The sequence below is a fragment of the Choloepus didactylus genome, chromosome 13 (genome assembly GCF_015220235.1).
Source record: "Choloepus didactylus isolate mChoDid1 chromosome 13, mChoDid1.pri, whole genome shotgun sequence".
Classification (NCBI taxonomy): domain Eukaryota; kingdom Metazoa; phylum Chordata; class Mammalia; order Pilosa; family Megalonychidae; genus Choloepus; species Choloepus didactylus.
In genome coordinates, this window is record NC_051319.1 from 77,373,461 (window position 1) to 77,396,611 (window position 23,151).

Genomic DNA, 23,151 nt, shown 5'->3' on the forward strand with positions numbered 1-23,151 from the left:
CAAATTTATATGGAAAGGTAAGGGGCCCTGAGTAGCTAAAGCTACCTTAAAAAAGGAGAATGAAGTTGGTGGACTTACCCTCCCTGATCTTAAAACTTATTTCAAAGCCACCATAATCGAAACAGCAAGGTACTGGCATAAGGAGAGACATATAGACCAATAGAATAGAATTGAGAGCTCAGAAATGAACCTTTACATTTATGGCCAACTGATTTTTGACAAGGTTGCAAGACCACTCAGTTGGGAAAGAATAGTCTCTTCAATAAATGGTGCTGGGAAAACTGAATCTCCATTTGCGTCAAAAAGGAGGACCCCTACCTCACACCATATACAAAATTCAACTCAAAGTGGATCAAAGAAGTAAATATAAGAGCTAGAACTATTGAACTCCTAGAAGAAAACATAGGGAAGCATCTTCATGGCCTTGTATTAGGCAATGGCTTCTTAGACTTTACACCCAAAGCACAAATAACAAAAGAAAAATACAGATAAATAGGCCCTCATTAAAATTAAAAATTTTGGCCCCCAAAGGACTTTATCATGAAAGTAAAACAACCTACAAAATGGGAGAAAATATTTGGAAACCAAATATCCAATAAAGTTTTAATTTCCAATATATATAAAGAAATCCTTCAACTCACAAAGAAAAAGACAAACAACCCAATTTTAAAATGGGCAAAAGATGTGAACAGGTATCTCTCCAAAGAAGATATACCAATGGCCAGAAAGCACATGAAAAGATGTTCAACATTGCTAGCCATAAGAGAAATGCAAATCAAAACCACAATGGGATACCATTTCACACCCATTAGAATGGCAGCTATTTAAAAAACAGAAAATAACAAGTGCTAGAGAGGATACAGACAGATAGGAACACTCATTCATTGCTGGTGGCAGTGTAAAATGGTGCAGCCACTGTGGAAGACATTTTGGTGGTACCTCAGAAAGCTAAGTATAGAACTACCATATGATCTGGCAATCCCACTACTAGGTATATACCCAAAAGAATTGAAAGCAGGGACTTGCACAGATATTCGCACATGAATATTCATTGCAGCATTATTCACAATTGACAAAAGATGGAAGCAACCCAAGTGTCCATCAACCGATGTATGGATAAACAAAATGTGGTCTATACATACAGTGGAATATTATTCAGCCATAAAAGGGAATGAAGTCCTGATACTTGCGGCAACATGAGTGAAACATGAAGACATCATATGAGTGAAATAAGGCAGACACAAAAGGACAAATATTGTATGATCTCACTGATACGAAATGATTAGAATAAGCAAACTCATTGAGTCAGAATCTAGAATATAGTTTACCAGGGGTTGAGGTGAGAGGTAGGTAATGGGAAGCTAATGCTTAAAAAGTACTGGGTTCCTATTTTGAAGGTTGGAAATGTTTTGGTAATGGATGGTGGTGATGGCAGCAAACATTGTGAACACAATTAACAACACTGAAATATATATCTGAATATGATTAAAAGGGGAAATGTTAGATTTTATATATGGGAACAGCATAAATTAAAAAAAAAACATGCAACTACACTACACATACCGTGAACCCTAAGTTAAACCATGACTTTAATTAATAGTACAATTATAAAAATCTGCTAACATCAATGGTAACAAATGTTCCACACCGAGGTGTTGGTGGTGGGATGGTATATTGGAATACGTATTTTATGCATGATTGTTCCATAAGGTCACAACTTTTCTAATAGAACAGAAAGAGAGAGCACCAGCATCATAACATTATTGTCAAACAAAATAGATTTTAAGTCAAAAAGGTTACAAGAGACTAAAAGAAGGATATTATATATTGATAAAAGGTCTATCCAGCAAGAAGATATGATTATAAACATATACATACTTCATAACAGAGCTCCAAAATATATGAAGCAAAAATTGACAGACTTAAAGAGATAGACAGCTCTACAATAATAGTTGGAGATTTCAATACACCACTTTCAATAACTGACAGAACATCTAAACAGAGTATCAGAAAAGAAGGAGAGGACTTGAACAACACTATTAACACTGATGAACATATATAGAACACTCCAACCAACAACAGCGGAATATACATTCTTCTCAAGTGCACATGGAATATTTTCTAGGAGAAACCATATGTAGGCCATAAATCAAATCTTAATAAATAGAAAATCACTGAAATCACACAAAGTATCTTCTTAGTCCACAATGGAATAAAGCTAGAAATCAATGACAGAAGAAAAACTGGAAAATTTGCAAACATGGAAATTAAAACATTATTGAACAATCAATGAGTCAAAGAAGAAATCACAAGGAAAATTAGGAAATATCTCTTGACATGAATGAAAACAAAAATCACAACATATCAAAACTTTTGGAATGCAGCAAAGGCAGTGCTCAGAGGAAAATTTATATCTCTAAATGCTTACAGTATAAAAGAAAAAAGCTCTAAAGTCAAGCTCTAATCCCACATCTGGAGGGTCTAGGAAAAAAAAGAGCAAACTAAACACAAAGTGAGCAAAAGGAAGGAAATAACGATTAGAGCAGAGATAAATGAAATAGAGTGTAAAAAAACAATAGACTCAACAAAACCAAAAGTTAGTTCTTGGAAAAGATCAATCAAATCAGCAAAACTTTATCTAGACAGACAAAGAAAAAAGGAAGAAGACAAAATAACTAAAATTAGAAATAAAAGGGGGGAAATGACTATCAACCCCAAAGAAATAAAAAGGAATATAATAGGATACTATGAACAACTATAATAGGATACTATGAACTAAGTAGATAACCTAGATGTAATGGACAAAGACCTAAAAACACGCAAGTTACCTACACTGACTCAAAAAGAAATAGAATAAATGAATTTAGCAAGGTCTCAGGATATATAAGATCAATATAGAAAAATTTTACTTCTGTATATATTAACAATGAACAGCTAACTGGAAGATGAAATTTAATACCAAACCATTTACAATAGCATCAAAAAACAAAATATATAGGGATAAACTTAATAAATGATATATAAAAATGCTACATTGAAAACTATGAAATATTACTAAGAGAAATTAAAGCTCTAAATTAATTGAGAGCTTATACCAGGCTTGTGGATTGGAAGACTCAACATTATTTAGACATTCATTCTCCTCAACCTGATGTATAGACTTAACATAATCCCAATCAAAGGCATAGAAGACATTTTTGAAAAAATTGACAAAAAAATCAACAATCCTTTGATATTGGTCAACAAATATATTAATGTAACAGGCAACAGGCAGACTTTTATCTGTTGACCCTACTCCAGGGAACAACTTTAATTTCCCTGGAGGAGCTGTGCCACAAAAAGTTTTCAGATTAGTTGCTAAAGCTAACAGAGAGTCTGTTAGAAAAGTATATTATGTACCATAACCTCAGCTATTCTTAATTCTAATAAACCTTTTTTGAGATAAAAAGAGATCACAATACTGCACTAAATAAATTATGTTTTCTTTTGTTTTTCATTTCTGTTTAGTGAATACAAAATCAGGTAGTCTTGGTAAAACACCAGAAAATACAATTTTATTATTTTTTGAGAAATGGGACAATCCAGAATTTTGGTATTATACCTCTTCTGGGTTGTACGTAATTCATTTTATCAAACAGAAAAAAAACCTGCACCACATAAAAATCACTCTCAGATGGCACTAGGAAACTGGAAGTATGCTGGCAATTGCTGAAAAGCATAAAAGAACTTAATTAACATTTATTAGTATATCATTTTCAGATATTTTGTACATGGTACAGAAGCTTTTTTTTAAAAATTCAGTTTTATTGAGATATATTCACATACCATACAATCATCCATGGTGTACAATCAGCTGTTTACAGTACCATCATATAGCTGTGCATTCATCACCCCAATCTATTTTTGAACATTTTCCTTATACCAGAAAGAATAAGAATAAGAATGAAAAATAAAAATACAAAAGAACACCCAAATCACCTCCCCCATCCCACCCTATTTTTCATTTAGGTTTTGTCCCCATTTATCTACTCAGCCATCCATACACTGGAAAAAGAGAGAGCAATCCACAGGGTTTTCACAATCACATTGTCACCCCTTGTAAGCTACATTGTTATACAATCGTCTTCAAGAGTCAAAGCTACTGGGTTGGAGTTTGGTAGTTTCAGGTATTTACTTCTAGCTATTCCAATACATTAAAACCTAAAATGTGTCATCTATATAGTAAGTAAGAATGTCCACCAGAGTGACCTCTTGACTCCATTTGAAATCTCTCAGCCACTGAAGCTTTATTTCGTTTCATTTTTCCTCCCCCTTTCGGTCAAGAAGATGTTCTCAATCCCACGATGCCGGGTCCAGATTCATCCCCGGAAGTCATATCTTATATTGCCAGGGAGATTTACACCCCTGGGAGTCAGGTCCCACGTAGGTGGGGAGGGCAGTGATTTCACCTGCCAATTTGGCTTAGCTAGAGAGAGAGGGCCACATCTGAGCAACAAAGAGGCACTCAGGAGGAGACTCTTCGGCACAATTATAAGCACGTTTAGCCTCTCCTTTGCAGTAACAAGCTTCATAGGGGCAAGCCCCAAGACAGAGGGCTCAGTATGTCAAGCCGTCAGTCCCCGGTGTTTGTGAGAGATACTGAAGCTTTTATCACTGACCAACAACATATTTTTAACCTGCAATGGTAATGAATAGCTTAAAACAATGGGTCAGATATTTCATTTAGAACTCACTATAGGAAACCTGAGCATTCTAAGGAGAGAGTTGGTTCTTGAGGTTATGTGACTGTCAGAGGGCACAAATCAGTTTAAATGCAGTATGTGTCATATGATAGAATACGTCATCTACATAGTTATCATAGCAAGTAAAGAGGCAGGCAGACAGGAGATGACTTTATAATTCCAAATAAAAGTGTCACATCAACAAAGGTCTTGGAATAAAGATGAAAGAGGAAACAATGTTTTGCTAACAACACAAAAAAAGTTGGATGATGCTAATGTATATGAATGGCTATCTTAACAGCTCACTTTACATTTCTATTATAAATAAAATAAAAGGGAAGAGTTGCCAATTTGTATTTTTAAAGTTATTGAAAAGAAAAAAACACTACCAGAAAAAAAATCTGTTCCTCTTCAAATTCTTCCCTTTACAATGGACATCTCCACCCTAAAATTAAAAATCAAGCTAGTAAGAACCAGGGAGAGGAATATAAATACATGCTGCCAAAACCTTGCCTGTATTAATGTTAAATTATATGTAAACTACTAAATGATAAAATACAGGGCAGGCCAAAATATTTGCTTCAGTGTTTTGTTCAATTTCTATCTTTTTAAAAATCTTTATAAAATATTTGAATGCTGTTTCAGAATGCTCATATGTGGAACCAAACCCATGTTTCATGTTTATCAAATATATTTGTTCAGCAATGTTTAGTGCTCCCAGGTATTGGGATCTCTCTTAATTACACATTTAGAAACTTTTCCTTCTGTAATCACATAGCTCCGAAATAAAGCTAAGAATGACCCACTAATGAAACATGATTGAATAACAGATCATCAAAAAAAAATTATTGACTTAATGTAAGCTGTAGTTTTATTAGGATGCACCAATGAGGTATTTTTAATAAATTAATATTCAAATTAAGAAAACATGAATAATTTAAAGATTAATAAATTTAAAAACAAATTTAGGGGAATAGCACATAACTACACAGGATTTATGATATATCTGTAGAATTTTCTAGCCAGCATTTTTGTGTTTGTAACATTAATAAAGAGGATTTTTTTTTTTAACCATACAATGATTCTGGGATTCCCTGAATTTTCATCTGTTGCATTTTCTACTCTACATCTGGCAGGTTCTTCTTCCTTTCAGTTTGTGCATTTCCTGTATTCTAAAAAGTAAATAGAAACAGGACCTTAATTGAGAAAAGGGTGAGTCTCTGACTATGGAAATACAACTGCAGATAAGTATACGTACTTTGCACCTGGGGGTTATTTCATAAAGTAACTGGAAATTACTTAGCAAAATATTCCTCTTTATCATCATCAAACAGACCTAAAGGTGGCCATTATTATGAACTCTTTTTTTTTTCTTGCCTAAGTCACTCAGTGGCAATAATTCAGGGTTTCCTTCAGTCATGGTGTCTATTCAATGTACATGTACACTATTTCAATATACATTTAAGTTGCCTGAAAGAATTTACTGTACAACTGGGAAGTGGTTAGATCTGGTTAGGTAATTAAAAAACAAGTCAATGGCAGAGCCAAGAACTGAACAATTAAGATGCTATTCCCTGGCTTATGTTTTTAAAAACATGTCATATTCTCTTATGCTCTAAAATAACAGACTCCAAATTCAGGAAATTTTCCCAATTCTGGCATTATTTTATTAAAAACAATGGACTAGCCTTATATGCAATTTTAGTCACTCATCAGGAACCACATTTGAATAGGCAGTACAAATAAACTACAACCAACATCAATGACTTCTTGGTATTTCTAAAAACCACAACTTGTTTCAAGGTCACTCTTTTAAAAAGGTCATCTTTTCTGAGTTCTATATCAAATGAGAAAGAAAAGGCTTCCCCTTCCTATTTACTTACTTATTCTAAAAATTACAGAACTGTTTTAAAGGTTTCTTTTTTTTGGCGGAGGAATGTAATTTAAGTTCCCTGGGGCTCTCATAGGATAGTGGGATAAACAATGGCAGTACATTAGTAGTTTGCCCAAATGCAGGAGCCCTACCTCACCTGATCACTGAAAAAAATGGTATGGTATGGCAAACCATACTGGGACCATGAATAAGTCACTCAAGTTTACTAGTTTAAAATCACCTCATTGCTTTTTATCATGCGTTAAAAGATGCCTATTAATGGCTTTCTTGTTCTATATCATCTCCTTTTTGCAAATTGGATTGTGGAGTTCTTAGGTTCTATGCCAAGATTAAGGCACAGTACTAAATGTCACAGTGAGGATACACCTAACAGTGTCTATAACCCTTCTATCCAAGTGTTGTAGAGTACCCTTAGTTAAAATGCTTTCCTACATAGTTTCAGATCAAGGTTTATAACTATTTTTCTAATTCCTTCAAATTTCCTGTAAGTATGTGATAATTTCACATGAATAAAAATGTAATTAGTTTTATTAAAAGAAGAAACTGAGATAAAGTTGGTAAGTTGCATACAGACAAGATCTCACAAGTGTGTAAAATATGTGGTCATCTATGATTTAATTCAGTGGGTGAGCAGAACAATCCCCATCTCTTAAAAGAGTACCTTTAGTGAGTATTCATTTGGATGTTAAGGGCTTCAAGATTCCCAATAAAATTAAAGAATCAGTCTGGTGTGTGGAGGCTAGGAACATGTCAACAAGATTACTTGATAGCTAGCTGAGAGCAAATCTTTACGCAAATAGGACAGTAGGTGGATAGCAGAGATGGGGAATAAACTGGAGAGAAAAAAAGAGAAGGAAGGAAGATACTATAGTGCTTGTAGTCAATATTACTGTAGTTATACGCTATTTACTTCCCCTGACATGGCTTACCTGTCCAATGTTTAGCAATACACATAACTCAAGTATTCTCTGGGTAATACACACAATACAGGTATTTTATTCACTTTACAATCAAATGAGGGCTGGTATTCCCTACCCAAAAAAATCTGTTAGAAACTTTTAATAATTTGTATTCTAGGAAAATATAGACTGTTTCTAGAGTACAAAGATTATAGAATTTTGAATTTTTATATAGCTTTCCAATAGTAGTGAATAAATTTATTTACCAAATCAAGAGCTCTAAACAGCATTCCTTAGAAAAATTATTTTTTAAAAATTTTACCTCTTGTTTTTCTTGATTTTGATCCACATTAAGTAAAGTTGGTATTTTAGATGAATCTGTTTTCTTTGGCTCCCTCTTCAGCACTTTTAACTGTTTAACTTTTGCAAAAATATATAGAACAATGACAACTTGTTATTACTACCTTGAAATTTTACTTTTCTTCTCAAGAGTTTCAAATGGAAATTCTGATATCCAATAAAGTCAGTTTCTCACATCATTAGTAGTAATTGTGAAATGTGCCAAAGATATTTTTCTTATAACTTTATAGTCAACAAAGTATTAATATAAGTTTAATACCAAATATTAAAACTGAGTGTAACTATTAAGTCAGTATTCCTCTTGACCCATCTTGCTATTATATGAACTTTTCACAAGGTGTCACTATTCTTCAAAGAAACTTAAGAACATTTACCCAATACGCAGAAAATGATTTTCATTTCAAGAGGATAATACATGTTACAAATCTTACTCTATTAAATCTTTGGATACTCAAAGCACATATAACATTCTTGCTACTATATAGGCAAATAAGCACAGAGAAACATAGGAAAGTAATTTGCTCCTGGTCATATACTGAACCAAAACCACCTTCCTCAAATACTGTTCCAATAGCTCAACAATGAGCTAATGAAAAATTTATTCTTCAAAGCTTTCTTAACCCCTTCAAAATGATATCTTTTCAGTCTCATCACTTATTTGACTATGGGAAAAAATCTCATCAGCAGAAAATATTTTTCTCAGCAATTTACTATTTTCTACTGAAATCATACAATGAAATAAATGTAAGTTAGATTACAAAAAAACTCTTACATAAATGAAATTATCTACAGATTTGATTAGGTAACAAATGTGTACCTTCCATTCCTTTCATCTCTTTTGACTGTATTATGAAAGGTAATTCTGGGAAATGGAACTCTTTCCTGTCAGATCTGGAAAAATTCGGCTTCCGTTTGTTCCCATTTGCCATTTGGTCACTTTGACCTGTTCGCTCATTAAATACACCCTTCTCTGTTTGGCTCTAAACAAAGAAATAAACAAGAGTTAAGTGTGAAGAAATGAGTGAAACTATTTCTAGAATGAGAAGACCAGATGTGCCAGACATTTGGATGGTGGGAGATAGGTATGATAATGCCTATTTTGCATGGTTATTTTAATAATTAAGAAGTAGAATAAACAGATCAAAGTCCATAAAAGCTTCCTAAACTAAACTTTTTTCTTTGCATATTGACTATTCTGAGAATAATAGTCTTGATCATGAGAACTACAATCTTAACTTTTAATTTCTACTTTGCACTTTTGAGTTTGGACAAATTGCTTCAATTAGTCTTATTAATAACTTTTATTTTTCTAATTATAAAATGATAGGCTCTATGCAGAACACAGGGAAATGCAAAGGAAAAAAATTATGTGTGAATCCAGCAACACACTGTAAAAACTTTCCTAGATTAATAAACACTCTTCCACAATGTAATATAGTATCCCACTATATGTATTTACACTAATATACTTAACTAGTCCCCTGCTCTTGATTGTGTTTGTGTTGTCTTCAATTTTTATTACTATAAAATTATTCTGTGCTATTCAATTCTGAATAAACCAATTCCCTATGTAAAAAATCAGGAAATGAACTACATTGGTCATTTTTCCTAGTAAAATGAGGTTAAGTTGTATCTATTTAGCAATTGCTTTTAATCTTGGAAGTAAGATACCAAAAACAGTTTTAGGAAGTGAAGAAAGTGAAGAATCAAAAAGTCTTGTGACTTTTAAAGGTGGACAGCTTAACTTATTCTACCCAAGTCAGACATTAAATACACAACTCCAGCTATAAGAAAATAACTAAAGTTGTGGAAACATTAAGGAAATGATGGCCTATTTTCATCTCAGGAAGAAAAAAAAAAAAGAAGCTAAAAAGAGATTTTTAAAAGTGCTGGAACCCCAAAGATAATGAAAAGGAAAAGAGGGGATAATGTTGAAAAAGATCATATTTTAATGACTAGCTTCTTTCCTTACTTGAATGGGACCTGTATCCTCTTGCTTGCTATTAGACATAATGCGTCCAATAGACTGTGAAGAGGTACGTCTCTTTTTTGCTTTTTCAGTTAACCTAAAATTTAAAAACAAAAGAGAAATTATTAGAATTTCCTAGACGTATCTTTCTTTCAGCTTCAATCATGAACAAGTTATACCATAAAAGTCTACTGTTTAAACCCTGAGTGCCAAAGTGCAATTGTCAGACCTTAAGTACCAATTGCTCTAAACAGAGAGGTGACAATAGGACAGAAAGCAACTAACTCATGGTTAAGACCAGTGGTGACAACCATGTTGTGGAGTTACTCCTGCTGGCCTACTTGGTCCCTTCTATCTGTTCTAAATCTGGTCCTCTTAACTAATGGGTTTCCGAACTGCAAATGCTGGCTTATAACAATCACCATTACTGGAACCATAGTTTGGGGGTCACCTAAGAATAATTGGGTTCTTCTTGTATGTAGCCTACTGTACCTTTGGACTGACACAGACATGCCTACTTGCCCACTTCTATAGACCAGTAAGCTACACAACATATAGCCCAAACCAGTTTGCTAGGATCTACTTGGGCTCATGAACCTAGAGTTTACTTCCTCACCCAGATGCATGGTACTCTCCTGAAACTTAGAACTGATCCTGATGCCCTGCTAGACCCCACCACCTATCACACTATCCTGGATTAACCAGATTAACCAAACTCACTGTACTGGTCTCTCAGCCTATATTAGCAGCTAAATCTAAAACTGGCATAATACGCTTTTTTCTCCCAAAATATTTTATCTTGAAAGACTATTTAACTGTAAAAGACTATTTGCAACCATCCTTTCCCCATGTAAAGAATTTGCTATGGGGAGAAACTAAGATGGTGGCTAGGTGAGACGGCAAAAAAACACCTCCATGAAAAATACTAGATAAAAACCAGAAAGTGACCCAGAACACTGTTTCAGTGATGCACAAGCTGGACAAGGTCTGCTAAAACCACAGGGACCATGCACTTGGTGAAACTGGGAGTCTGCATTCTGAAACGAGTGAGTAAGCCAGCTGAAAGTCCCGCGGCCATGCTGCAGTGTGAGGAAACTGGGGGTTGGCATTTGGAGACAGACTAGTTCTTTTAAAAAACAACAAAAAAAAACCCAGGAGCGGCTGCAGTTACAACGGTGAGAACTGCGCAGTGAAGCACGGCAGAAGCAGGCTGTGCCAAACTCTCGGTGCCTGGTGTGGAGGATAGACCGCTGGTGATTCCCTCAGGGCCAAGGGGGCAGAGGGGAGAGCCAAAAGGAGAAAGAAATGGCGCTGCTTGCAGCCGGCTCCCCGGCGGGCTGGAGACACTCCTGCCCGGGGCTGTATCCACAGCCCAGAGCCACGCCAGGAAACCCAGTCTGACGGGGAGTGTATCCCACAGCACCGTGCACATGCCACGATATCGGCCATGGACAGTGGCCTTGGGTGCATACATAGCTAGTTGTCCTGGAGCTGGGAAGGTGGAGCTGTGCATAAAGGGGGGGGCGGGTTGAGATGACCCATTCAGCCATCTTTGCACCAGGCTGGGAGCGCCGCTGCACAGCCCGGCGGCCCAGGGCTTCCCTTGAGGGATGGCATGCACTTGTGATGTAGCACAGCCTTCCCTCAGCAGAGGTCCTGGAAGACCACAGCTGAGAAGGGGGGCCTGCTTGGAAAACCCAGGGATGCCACGTCAATAACGGCGATTTGTGGGTCAGCAGCAGAAAAAAATCTGGGGCAAAACTGAAATGAAGGCTTAGACTCTTGCAACAGCCTTGACTCTCCGGGAAAACCTGGGAGGTTTGAATATTAAAGCGGCCCTGCCTCCCTAACCACCGAGACACACACCCCACATTCAGGGCGGACAGTTCCAACAACACACGCAAACTGAGTTCACCAATTGAACCCCACAAGAATCACTTCCTCACACACCACAAAGACAAAGTTGAGGAGAACTGACTTGAGGGGAATAGGTGACTTGCAGACTCCATCTGCTGGTTAGTTAGAGAAAGTGTATGCCACCAAGTTGTAGTTCTGAAAAATTAGACTGGTATTTTTTACAACTTGAAAGAAACCTATCAAACAAAGCAAATGCCAAGAGGCCAAAAACGACAGAAAATCTTAAAAGCATATGATAAAACCAGATGATATGGAGAACCCAATCCCAAACACCCAAATCAAAATATCAGAAGAGACACAGAACTTGGCGCAATTAATCAAAGGACTACAATCAAACAATGAGAGCACAGCACAGGATATAAAGGACAAGAAGAACATGGCACAGGATATAAAGGGCATAAAGAAGACGCTAGAAGAGCATAAAGAAGACATTGCAAAAGTAAATGAAAAAATAGAAGATCTTATGGAAATAAATGAAACTATTGGCCAAATTAAAAAGATTCTGGATACTCATAACACAAGACTAGAGGAAGATAAACAACAACTCAGTGTCCTAGAGGACCACAGAACAGAAAATGAAAGAACAAAAGAAAGAATGGAGAAAAAAATTGAAAAAAATGAAATGGATCTCAGGGATATGTTAGATAAAATAAACATCCAAATTTAAGACTCATTGGTGTCCCAGAAAGGGAAGAGAAGGGTAAAGGTCAAGTATTCAAAGAAATTGTTGGGGAAAACTTCCCAAACCTACTACACAATATAAATACACAAAGCATAAATGCCCAGCAAACTCCAAATAGAATAAATCCAAATAAACCCACTCCAAGACCTATTCTGATCAGATTGTCAAATACTGAAGAGAAGGAGCAAGTTCTGAAAGCAGAAAGAGAAAAGAAATTCACCACATACAAAGGAAACAACATAAGACTAAGTAGTGACTACTCAGCAGCCACCATAGAAAAGAGAAGGCAGTAGCATGACACATTTAAAATCCTGAGAGACAAAAATTTCCAGCCAAGAATACTTTACCCAGCAAAACTCTCCTTCAAATTTGAGGGAGTGCTTAAATTTTTCACAGACAACAAATGCTGACAGATTTTGCCAGTAAAAGACCTGCCCTACTTCAGATACTAAAGGGAGCCCTACCGACAGAGAAACAAAGAAAGGAGAGAGAGATACAGAGAATTTTAACAGACATATAGAACCTTACATCCCAAATCACCAGGACACAAATTTTTCTCTAGTGATCACGATCTTTCTCCAGAATTGACCATATGCTGGGACATAAAGCAAGCCTCAATAAATTATAAAATAAAATAAAAAAAAACAATTGGGGAGGCGGGGGCAAGATGGCAGACTGGTGAGCTGTATGTCTTAGTTACTCCTCCAGGAAAGTAGGTAGAAAGCCAGGAACTGCGTGGACTGGACACCACAGAGCAATCTGCATTTGGGCATACTTCATACAACACTCATGAAAACGTGGAACTGCTGAGATCAGCAAAATCTGAAAGTTTTTGCGGCCAGGGGACCCGCGCCCCTCCCTGCCAGGCTCAGTCCCGGGGAAGGAGGGGCTGTCAGCTCCGGGAAGGAGAAGGGAGAACTGCAGTGGCAGCTCTTATCCAAAACTCATTCTACTGATTCAAACTCCAACCACAGATAGACTGAGACCAGACACCAGAGAATCTGAGAGCAGCCAGCCCAGCAGAGAGGAGACAGGCATAGAAAAAAAAAAAAAAAACACGAAAAACTCCAAAATAAAAGCGGAGGGTTTTTGGAGTTCTGGTGAACATAGAAAGGGGAAGGGCCCGGAGGCGCATATGCAAATCCCGAAAGAAAAGCTGATCTCTCTGCCCTGTGGACCTTTCCTTAATGGCCCTGGTTGCTTTGTCTCTTAGCATTTCAATAACCCATTAGATCTCTGAGGAGGGGCCCGGTTTTTTTTTGTTTTCTTTGTTTGTTTTTGTTTTTGTTTTTTTTAATCCTTTTTTCTTTTCTAAAACAATTACTCTAAGAAGCCCAATACAGAAAGCTTCAAAGACTTGCTATTTGGGCAGGTCAAGTCAAGAGCAGAACTAGGAGAGCTCTGAGACAAAACACAATAATCCAGTGGCTGAGAAAATTCACTAAACACCACAACTTCCCAAGAAAAGGGGGGTGTACGCTCACAGCCATCATCCTGGTGGACAGGAAACACTCCTGCCCATCGCCAGCCCATAGCCCAGAACTGCCCCAGACAACCCAGTGTGACGGAAGTGCTTCAAATAACAGGCACACACCACAAAACTGGGCGTGGACATTAGCCTTCCCTGCAACCTCAGCTGATTGTCCCAGAGCTTGGAAGGTAGAGCAGTGTGAATTAACAAAGCCCCATTCAGCCATCATTTCAGCAGACTGGGAGCCTCCCTACACAGCCCAGCAGCCCAGAACTGCCCTGGGGGGATGGCACTCACCTGTGACATAGCACAGTCATCCCTCAACAGAGGACCCGGGGTGCACGGCCTGGAAGAGGGGCCCACTTGCAAGTCTCAGGAGCCATACACCAATACCAAGGACTTGTGGGTCAGTTGCAGAGACAAACTGTGGCAGGACTGAACTGAAGGATTAGACTATTGCAGCAGCTTTAAAACTCTAGGATCACCAGGGAGATTTGATTGTTAGAGCCACCCCTCCTCCCTGACTGCCCAGAAACACGCCCCATATACAGGGCAGGCAACACCAACTACACACGCAAGCTTGGTACACCAATTGGACCCCACAAGACTCACTCCCCCACTCACCAAAAAGGCTAAGCAGGGGAGAACTGGCTTGTGGAGAACAGGTGGCTCAGTGGACGCCACCTGCTGGGTAGTTAGAGAAGTGTACTCCACGAAGCTGTAGATCTGATAAATTAGAGATAAGGACTTCAATTGGTCTACAAATCCTAAAAGAACCCTATCAAGTTCAGCAAATGCCACGAGGCCAAAAACAACAGAAAATTATAAAGCATATGAAAAAACCAGACGATATGGATAACCCAAGCCCAAGCACCCAAATCAAAAGACCAGAAGAGAAACAGCACCTAGAGCAGCTACTCAAAGAACTAAAGATGAACAATGAGACCATAGTACGGGATATGAAGGAAATCAAGAAGACCCTAGAAGAGCATAAAGAAGACATTGCAAGACTAAATAAAAAAATGGATGATCTTATGGAAATTAAAGAAACTGTTGACCAAATTAAAAGATTCTGGACACTCATAGTACAAGACTAGAGGAAGTTGAACAACGAATCAGTGACCTCGAAGATGACAGAATGGAAAATGAAAGCATAAAAGAAAGAATGGGGAAAAAAAATTGAAAAAATCGAAATGGACCTCAGGGATATGATAGATGACATGAAACGTCCAAATATAAGACTCATTGGTGTCCAGAAGGGGAAGAAAAGGGTAAAGGTCTAGGAAGAGTATTCAAAGAAATTGTTGGGGAAAACTTCCCAAATCTTCTAAACAACATAAATACACAAATCATAAATGCTCAGCGAACTCCAAATAGAATAAATCCAAATAAACCCACTCCGAGACACTATACTGATCACACTAGTCAAACACAGAAGAGAAGGAGCAAGTTCTGAAAGCAGCAAGAGAAAAGCAATTCACCACATACAAAGGAAACAGCATAAGACTAAGTAGTGACTACTCAGCAGCCACCATGGAGGTGAGAAAGCAGTGGCACGATATATTTAAAATTCTGAGTGAGAAAAATTTCCAGCCAAGAATACTTTATCCAGCAAAGCTCTCCTTCAAATTTGAGGGAGAGCTTAAATTTTTCACAGACAAACAAATGCTGAGAGAATTTGCTAACAAGAGACCTGCCCTACTGGAGATACTCAAGGAGCCCTACAGACAGAGAAACAAAGACAGGACAGAGAGACTTGGAGAAAGGTTCAGTACTAAAGAGATTCGGTATGGGTACAATAAAGGATATTAATAGACAGAGGGGAAAAATATGACAAACATAAACCAAAGGATAAGATGGCTGATTCAAGAAATGCCTTCACGGTTATAACGTTGAATGTAAATGGATTAAACTCCCCAATTAAAAGATATAGATTCGCAGAATGGATCAAAAAAAATGAACCATCAATATGTTGCATACAAGAGACTCATCTTAGACACAGGGACACAAAGAAACTGAAAGTGAAAGGATGGAAAAAAATATTTCATGCAAGCTACAGCCAAAAGAAAGCAGGTGTAGCAATATTAATCTCAGATAAAATAGACTTCAAATGCAGGGATGTTTTGAGAGACAAAGAAGGCCACTACGTACTAATAAAAGGGGCAATTCAGCAAGAAGAAATAACAATCGTAAATGTCTATGCACCCAACCAAGGTGCCACAAAATACATGAGAGAAACACTGGCAAAACTAAAGGAAGCAATTGATGTTTCCACAATAATTGTGGGAGACTTCAACACATCACTCTCTCCTATAGATAGATCAACCAGACAGAAGACCAATAAGGAAATTGAAAACTTAAACAATCTGATAAATGAATTAGATTTAACAGACATCTACAGGACATTACATCCCAAATCACCAGGATACACATACTTTTCTAGTGCTCACGGAACTTTCTCCAGAATAGATCATATGCTGGGACATAAAACAAGCCTCAATAAATTTAAAAAGATTGAAATTATTCAAAGCACATTCTCTGACCACAATGGAATACAATTAGAAGTCAATAACCATTTAGAGACTTAGAAAATTCACAAATACCTGGAGGTTAAACAACACACTCCTAAACAATCAGTCGGTTAAAGAAGAAATAGCAAGAGAAATTGCTAAATATATAGAGACGAATGAAAATGAGAACACAGCATACCAAAACCTATGGGATGCAGCAAAAGCAGTGCTAAGGGGGAAATTTATAGCACTAAACGCATATATTAAAAAGGAAGAAAGAGCCAAAATCAAAGAACTAATGGATCAACTGAAGAAGCTAGAAAATGAACAGCAAACCAATCCTAAACCAAGTAGAAGAAAAGAAATAACAAGGATTAAAGCAGAAATAAATGACATAGAGAACAAAAAAACAATAGAAGAGGATAAATATCAACAAAAGTTGGTTCTTTGAGAAGATCAACAAGATTGACAAGCCCCTAGCTAGACTGACAAAATCAAAAAGAGAGAAGACCCATATAAACAAAATAATGAATGAAAAAGGTGACATAACTGCAGATCCTGAAGAAATTAAAAAAATTATAAGAGGATACTATGAACAATTGTATGGCAACAAACTGGATAATGTAGAGGAAATGGACAATTTCCTGGAAACATATGAACAACCTAGACTGACCAGAGAAGAAATAGAAGACCTCAACCAACCCATCACAAGCAAAGAGATCCAATCAGTCATCAAAAATCTTCCCACAAATAAATGCCCAGGGCCAGATGGCTTCACAGGGGAATTCTACCAAACTTTCCAGAAAGAACTGACACCAATCTTACTCAAACTCTTCCAAAACATTGAAGAAAATGGAACACTACCTAACTCATTTTATGAAGCTAACATCAATCTAATACCAAAACCAGGCAAAGATATTACAAAAAAGGAAAACTACCGGCCAATCTCCCTAATGAATATAGATGCAAAAATCCTCAACAAAATACTTGCAAATCGAATCCAAAGACACATTAAAAAAATCATACACCATGACCAAGTGGGGTTTATTCCAGGCATGCAAGGATGGTTCAACATAAGAAAATCAATCAATGTATTACAACACATTAACAAGTCAAAAGGGAAAAATCAATTGATCATCTCAATAGATGCTGAAAAAGCATTTGACAAAATCCAACATCCCTTTTTGATAAAAACACTTCAAAAGGTAGGAATTGAAGGAAACTTCCTCAACATGATAAAGAGCATATATGAAAAACCCACAGCCAGCATAATACTCAATGGAGACAGACTGAAAGCCCTCCCTCTAAGATCAGGAACAACACAAGGATGCCCGCTATCACCACTGTTATTCAACATTGTGCTGGAAGTGCTAGCCAGGGCAATCCGGCAAGACAAAGAAATAAAAGGCATCCAAATTGGAAAGAAGAAGTAAAACTGTCATTGTTTGCAGATTATATGATCTTATATCTAGAAAACCCTGAGAAATCGACGATACAGCTACTAGAGCTAATAAACAAATTTAGCAAAGTAGCGGGATACAAGATTAATGCACATAAGTCAGTAATGTTTCTATATGCTAGAAATGAACAAACTGAAGAGACACTCAAGAAAAAGATACCATTTTCAATAGCAACTAAAAAAATCAAGTACCTAGGAATAAACTTAACCAAAGATGTAAAAGACCTATACAAAGAAAACTACATAACTCTACTAAAAGAAATAGAAGGGGACCTTAAAAGATGGAAAAATATTCCATGTTCATGGATAGGAAGACTAAATGTCATTAAGATGTCAATTCTACCCAAACTCATCTACAGATTCAATGCAATCCCAATCAAAATTCCAACAACCTACTTTGCAGACTTGGAAAGCTAGTTATCAAATTTATTTGGAAAGGGAAGATGCCTCGAATTGCTAAAGACACTCTAAAAAAAGAAAAACGAAGTGGGAGGACTTACACTCCCTGACTTTGAAGCTTATTATAAAGCCACAGTTGCCAAAACAGCATGGTACTGGCACAAAGATAGACATATAGATCAATGGAATCGAATTGAGAATTCAGGAGATAGACCCTCAGATCTATGGCTGACTGATCTTTGATAAGGCCCCCCAAAGTCACAGAACTGAGACATAATGGTCTTTTCAACAAATGGGGCTGGGAGAGTTGGATATCCATATCCAAAAGAATGAAAGAGGACCCCTACCTCAACCCCTACACAAAAATTAACTCAAAATGGACCAAAGATCTCAATATAAAAGAAAGTACCATAAAACTCCTAGAAGATAATGTAGGAAAACATCTTCAAGACCTTGTATTAGGCGGCCACTTCCTAGACTTTACACCCAAAGCACAAGCAACAAAAGAGAAAATAGATAAATGGGAACTCCTCAAGCTTAGAAGTTTCTGCACCTCAAAGGAATTTCTCAAAAAGGTAAAGAGGCAGCCAACTCAATGGGAAAAAAATTTTGGAAACCATGTATCTGACAAAAGACTGATATCTTGCATATATATAAGAAATCGTACAAATCAATGACAATAGTACAGACAGCCCAATTATAAAATGGGCAAAAGATATGAAAAGACAGTTCTCTGAAGAGGAAATACAAATGGCCAAGAAACACATGAAAAAATGTTCAGCTTCACTAGCTATTAGAGAGATGCAAATTAAGACCACAATGAGATACCATCTAACACCGGTTAGAATGGCTGCCATTAAACAAACAGGAAACTACAAATGCTGGAGGGGATGTGGAGAAATTGGAACTCTTATTCACTGTTGGTGGGACTGTATAATGGTTCAGCCACTCTGGAAGTCAGTCTGGCAGTTCCTTAGAAAACTAGATATAGAGCTTACCATTCGATCCAGCGATTGCACTTCTCGGTATATACCCGGAAGATCGGAAAGCAGTGACACGAACAGATATCTGCACGCCAATGTTCATAGCAGCATTATTCACAATTGCCAAGAGATGGAAACAACCCAAATGTCCTTCAACAGATGAGTGGATAAATAAAATGTGGTATATACACACGATGGAATACTACGCGGCAGTAAGAAGGAACGATCTCGTGAAACATACGACAACATGGATGAACCTTGAAGACATAATGCTGAGCGAAATAAGCCAGGCACAAAAAGAGTAATATTATATGCTACCACTAATGTGAACTTTGAAAAATATAAAACAAATGGCTTATAATGTAGAATGTAGGGGAACTAGCAATAGAGAGCAATTAAGGAAGGGGGAATAATAATCCAAGAAGAACAGATAAGCTATTTAATGCTCTGGGGATGCCCAGGAATGACTATGGTCTGTGAATTTCTGATGGATATAGTAGGAGCAAGTTCACAGAAATGTTGCTATATTAGGTAACTTTCTTGGGGTAAAGTAGGAACATGTTGGAAGTTAAGCAGTTATCTTAGGTTAGTTGTCTTTTTCTTACTCCCTTGTTATGGTCTCTTTGAAATGTTCTTTTATTGTATGTTTGTTTTCTTTTTAAATTTTTTTTCATACATTTGTTTTAAAAAAGAATGGAAATTTAAAAAAAAAAAAAAAACAAGGAAAAAAAAAAAAAGATGCAGTGCCCCCTTGAGGAGCCTGTGGAGAATGCAGGGGTATTCGCCTACCCCACCTCCATGGTTGCTAACATGACCACAGACATAGGGGACTGGTGGTTTGATGGGTTGAGCCCTCTACCACAGGTTTTACCCTTGGGAAGACGGTTGCTGCAAAGGAGAGGCTAGGCCTCCCTATGGTTGTGCCTAAGAGCCTCCTCCCGAATGCCTCTTTGTTGCTCAGATGTGGCCCTGTCTCTCTAGCTAAGCCAACTTGAAAGGTGAAATCACTGCCCTCCCCCCTACGTGGGATCAGACACCCAGGGGAGTGAATCTCCCTGGCAACGTGGAATATGACTCCCGGGGAGGAATGTAGACCTGGCATCGTGGGACGGAGAACATCTTCTTGACCAAAAGGGGGATGTGAAAGGAAATGAAATAAGCTTCAGTGGCAGAGAGAATCCAAAAGGAGCCGAGAGGTCACTCTGGTGGGCACTCTTACGCACACTTTAGACAACCCTTTTTAGGTTCTAAAGAATTGGGGTAGCTGGTGGTGGATACCTGAACTATCAAACTACAACCCAGAACCCATGAATCTCGAAGACAGTTGTATAAAAATGTAGCTTATGAGGGGTGACAAGGGGATTGGGAAATCCATAAGGACCACACTCCACTTTGTCTAGTTTATGGATGGATGAGTAGAAAAATAGGGGAAGGAAACAAACAAAGGTACCCAGTGTTCTTTTTACTTCAATTGCTCTTTTTCACTCTAATTATTATTCTTGTTATTCTTGTGTGTGTGCTAATGAAGGTGTCAGGGATTGATTTGGGTGATGAATGTACAACTATGTAATGGTACTGTGAACAATCAAAAGTACGATTTGTTTTGTATGACTGTGTGGTATATGAATATATCTCAATAAAATGAAGATTAAAAAAAAAAAAAAAAAAAAAACGACATAATGCTGAGCAAAATAAGCCAGGCACAAAAAGAGAGATATTGTATGTTACCACTAATGTGAATTCTGTGAAAAATGTACAATGTTTTATACTGTAGAATGTAGGGGACCTAGAGATACCAATTAGTGGAGGGGAAATGATAATCTAATAAGAACAGATAAACTATGGAGGGTAATCTCAATGTTATGGGAATGCTCAGGAATGATTATGGTTTGTAAACTTTCTTGGATACAGGAAGATCATGTTGGAAGCAATAGAGTTATTTTAAGTTTTTTTTTTCTCTTATTCCTTTGTTTTCTTAGGGGTTGTTAATTTTCTTGGGGTATGGTAGGAACATGTTGGAAGCAATGTAGTTATTTTAGATTATTTGTTTTTCTTACTCCTCTGTTTGGACATGGTTTATTAATTTTCTTGGGGTATGGTAGGAACATATTGGAAGCAAAGTAGTTATTTTAGGTTATTTGTTTTCCTTAATCCATTGCTTTGTTTGAAATGTTGTGGGGTTTTTTTTGGTTGTTGTTTGCCTGTTTGTTTTTAATTTTTTGATAAACAAAAGTTAAAAAATTGAAAAAAAAATCAGTAGAAAAATGGGAGTAAAAACTAAATGACAAATAGGGTGGGATGGGGGGATGGTTTGGGTATTCTCTTTTCACTTTTATTTTTTATTCTTATTCTGATTCTTTCTGATGTAAGGAAAATGTTCAGAAATAGATTGTGGTGATAACTATATGATCATACTGTGAACAGTTGATTGTATACCATGGATGACTGTATGGTTTGTGAATATATATCAATAAAACTGAATTAAAAAAAAAATTAAAAAAAATTGAATATATTCAAAGCACATTCTCTGACCACAATGGAAGACAAATAGAAGTCAATAATTTTTTATTTGTAACTCCACTATTTACTTCCTACATGATATAAAATACACAAACTCTAATGACAAATCAGTGGTTTTGGACTCAATGTAAAACATGTAATTTTTGACAAGAACTATATAAAGGTGGGGGAACGGAGGAGTATAGGAACATAGTTTACGTGTCCTATTGAAGTTAAGTTGGTATCAAAGAAAAACAAGATTGTTATGGACTTAAGAGGTTAAATTTAAGCCCCACAGTAAACACAAAGAAATTATCAGAGAATATGACCATAGAGATGAAAAGTAGAGTATGGGTTATGAGAAGTGGGGGAAGGGGCAATGGGGAGTTAAGAAATGAGCGTAGGGTTGCTGTTTGACATGAAGGGAAATTTCTAGTAATGGACGGTGGGAAGGTGATAGCATTACAACATTCTAAATGTGATTAATCCCACTAATGGAATGCTAGGGAGGGGGTGGAATGGGAAGATTTAGGCTGTATATATGTTTCTACAATTGAAAAAAAAAAAAAAAAGACAGTCTAAATAGATGACAATTGAATGCCAAGGATGATCCTGGATGGGATCTGAGGATGGAGGACAGGAGGCTCAAAGGAACACAGTTGAGACACAAGGAAAAAGAAAAAAAAGGAAATATAGAATGTAAGCTTCGTATCAACGTTGAATTTCTTGAACTTCTTAGCTGCACTTAATGGGATTGCATAAAAGAATGTTCTTGTTCATGGGAATTATACATGTGAATTATAGTGTTTGTTCAAGGATGTGTGCAGCTTGCTCTCATATGTTCAGAAGACAGAGCAATAGATGACGGATGATAGATAGGGAGAGAAGGAGGGAGGGAGGGAAAGAGAAATGGTGGTGTGACAGCACGTTAAAGTTGGTGGATCGGGGTATCGGTGGAGGGGTCAGGGTATGCTGGAGTTCTGTGTATGGGGGTTGTATTGTTTTGCAACTGTTCCTAAAACTTTGTATTTATTTCAAAATAAAATTTTAAAAATAAAATAAAATAAAATAAAAAGAATTTGCTATGACACTGAATTAAAGCTTACTTTGTTATACCAAGGCATATCAATATCAAAACTTAGATTATATCATCTTTTTCCTCTTCAAAATGGAAGAAACTTTTCTGAGGATCTTTAAAAAAAAAAAAAAAATGAGGCTTTTCCAAAAACACATAAGTCAAAAATTAAGCATCTATATAGCCAAGAAAAGTTCATTTCTCCTACAGCACTCATAAGAAGTACCCAGTAAATGGCCCTTTTTTCAATTGTACTTTCAATATACCTGCAAGTTCAATTTATGTATAGACACTATGAACTTGATTCTTCAAT

General features: G+C 36.8%; 1 protein-coding gene across 1 annotated transcript in view; it reads right to left on the bottom strand.

Moving 5' to 3' along the window:
• Window positions 1–5,581: 5,581 nt before the first annotated feature.
• Window positions 5,582–23,151, bottom strand: part of CDKL3 (cyclin dependent kinase like 3) — a 112,632-nt gene continuing 95,062 nt past the window's right edge. Inside the window, 4 exon segments of the mRNA XM_037800791.1 lie at window positions 5,582–5,893; window positions 7,837–7,934; window positions 8,692–8,854; window positions 9,847–9,940. Of these exon segments, the coding sequence (XP_037656719.1) occupies window positions 5,840–5,893; window positions 7,837–7,934; window positions 8,692–8,854; window positions 9,847–9,940 (409 nt within the window). The 3' untranslated portion in view covers window positions 5,582–5,839.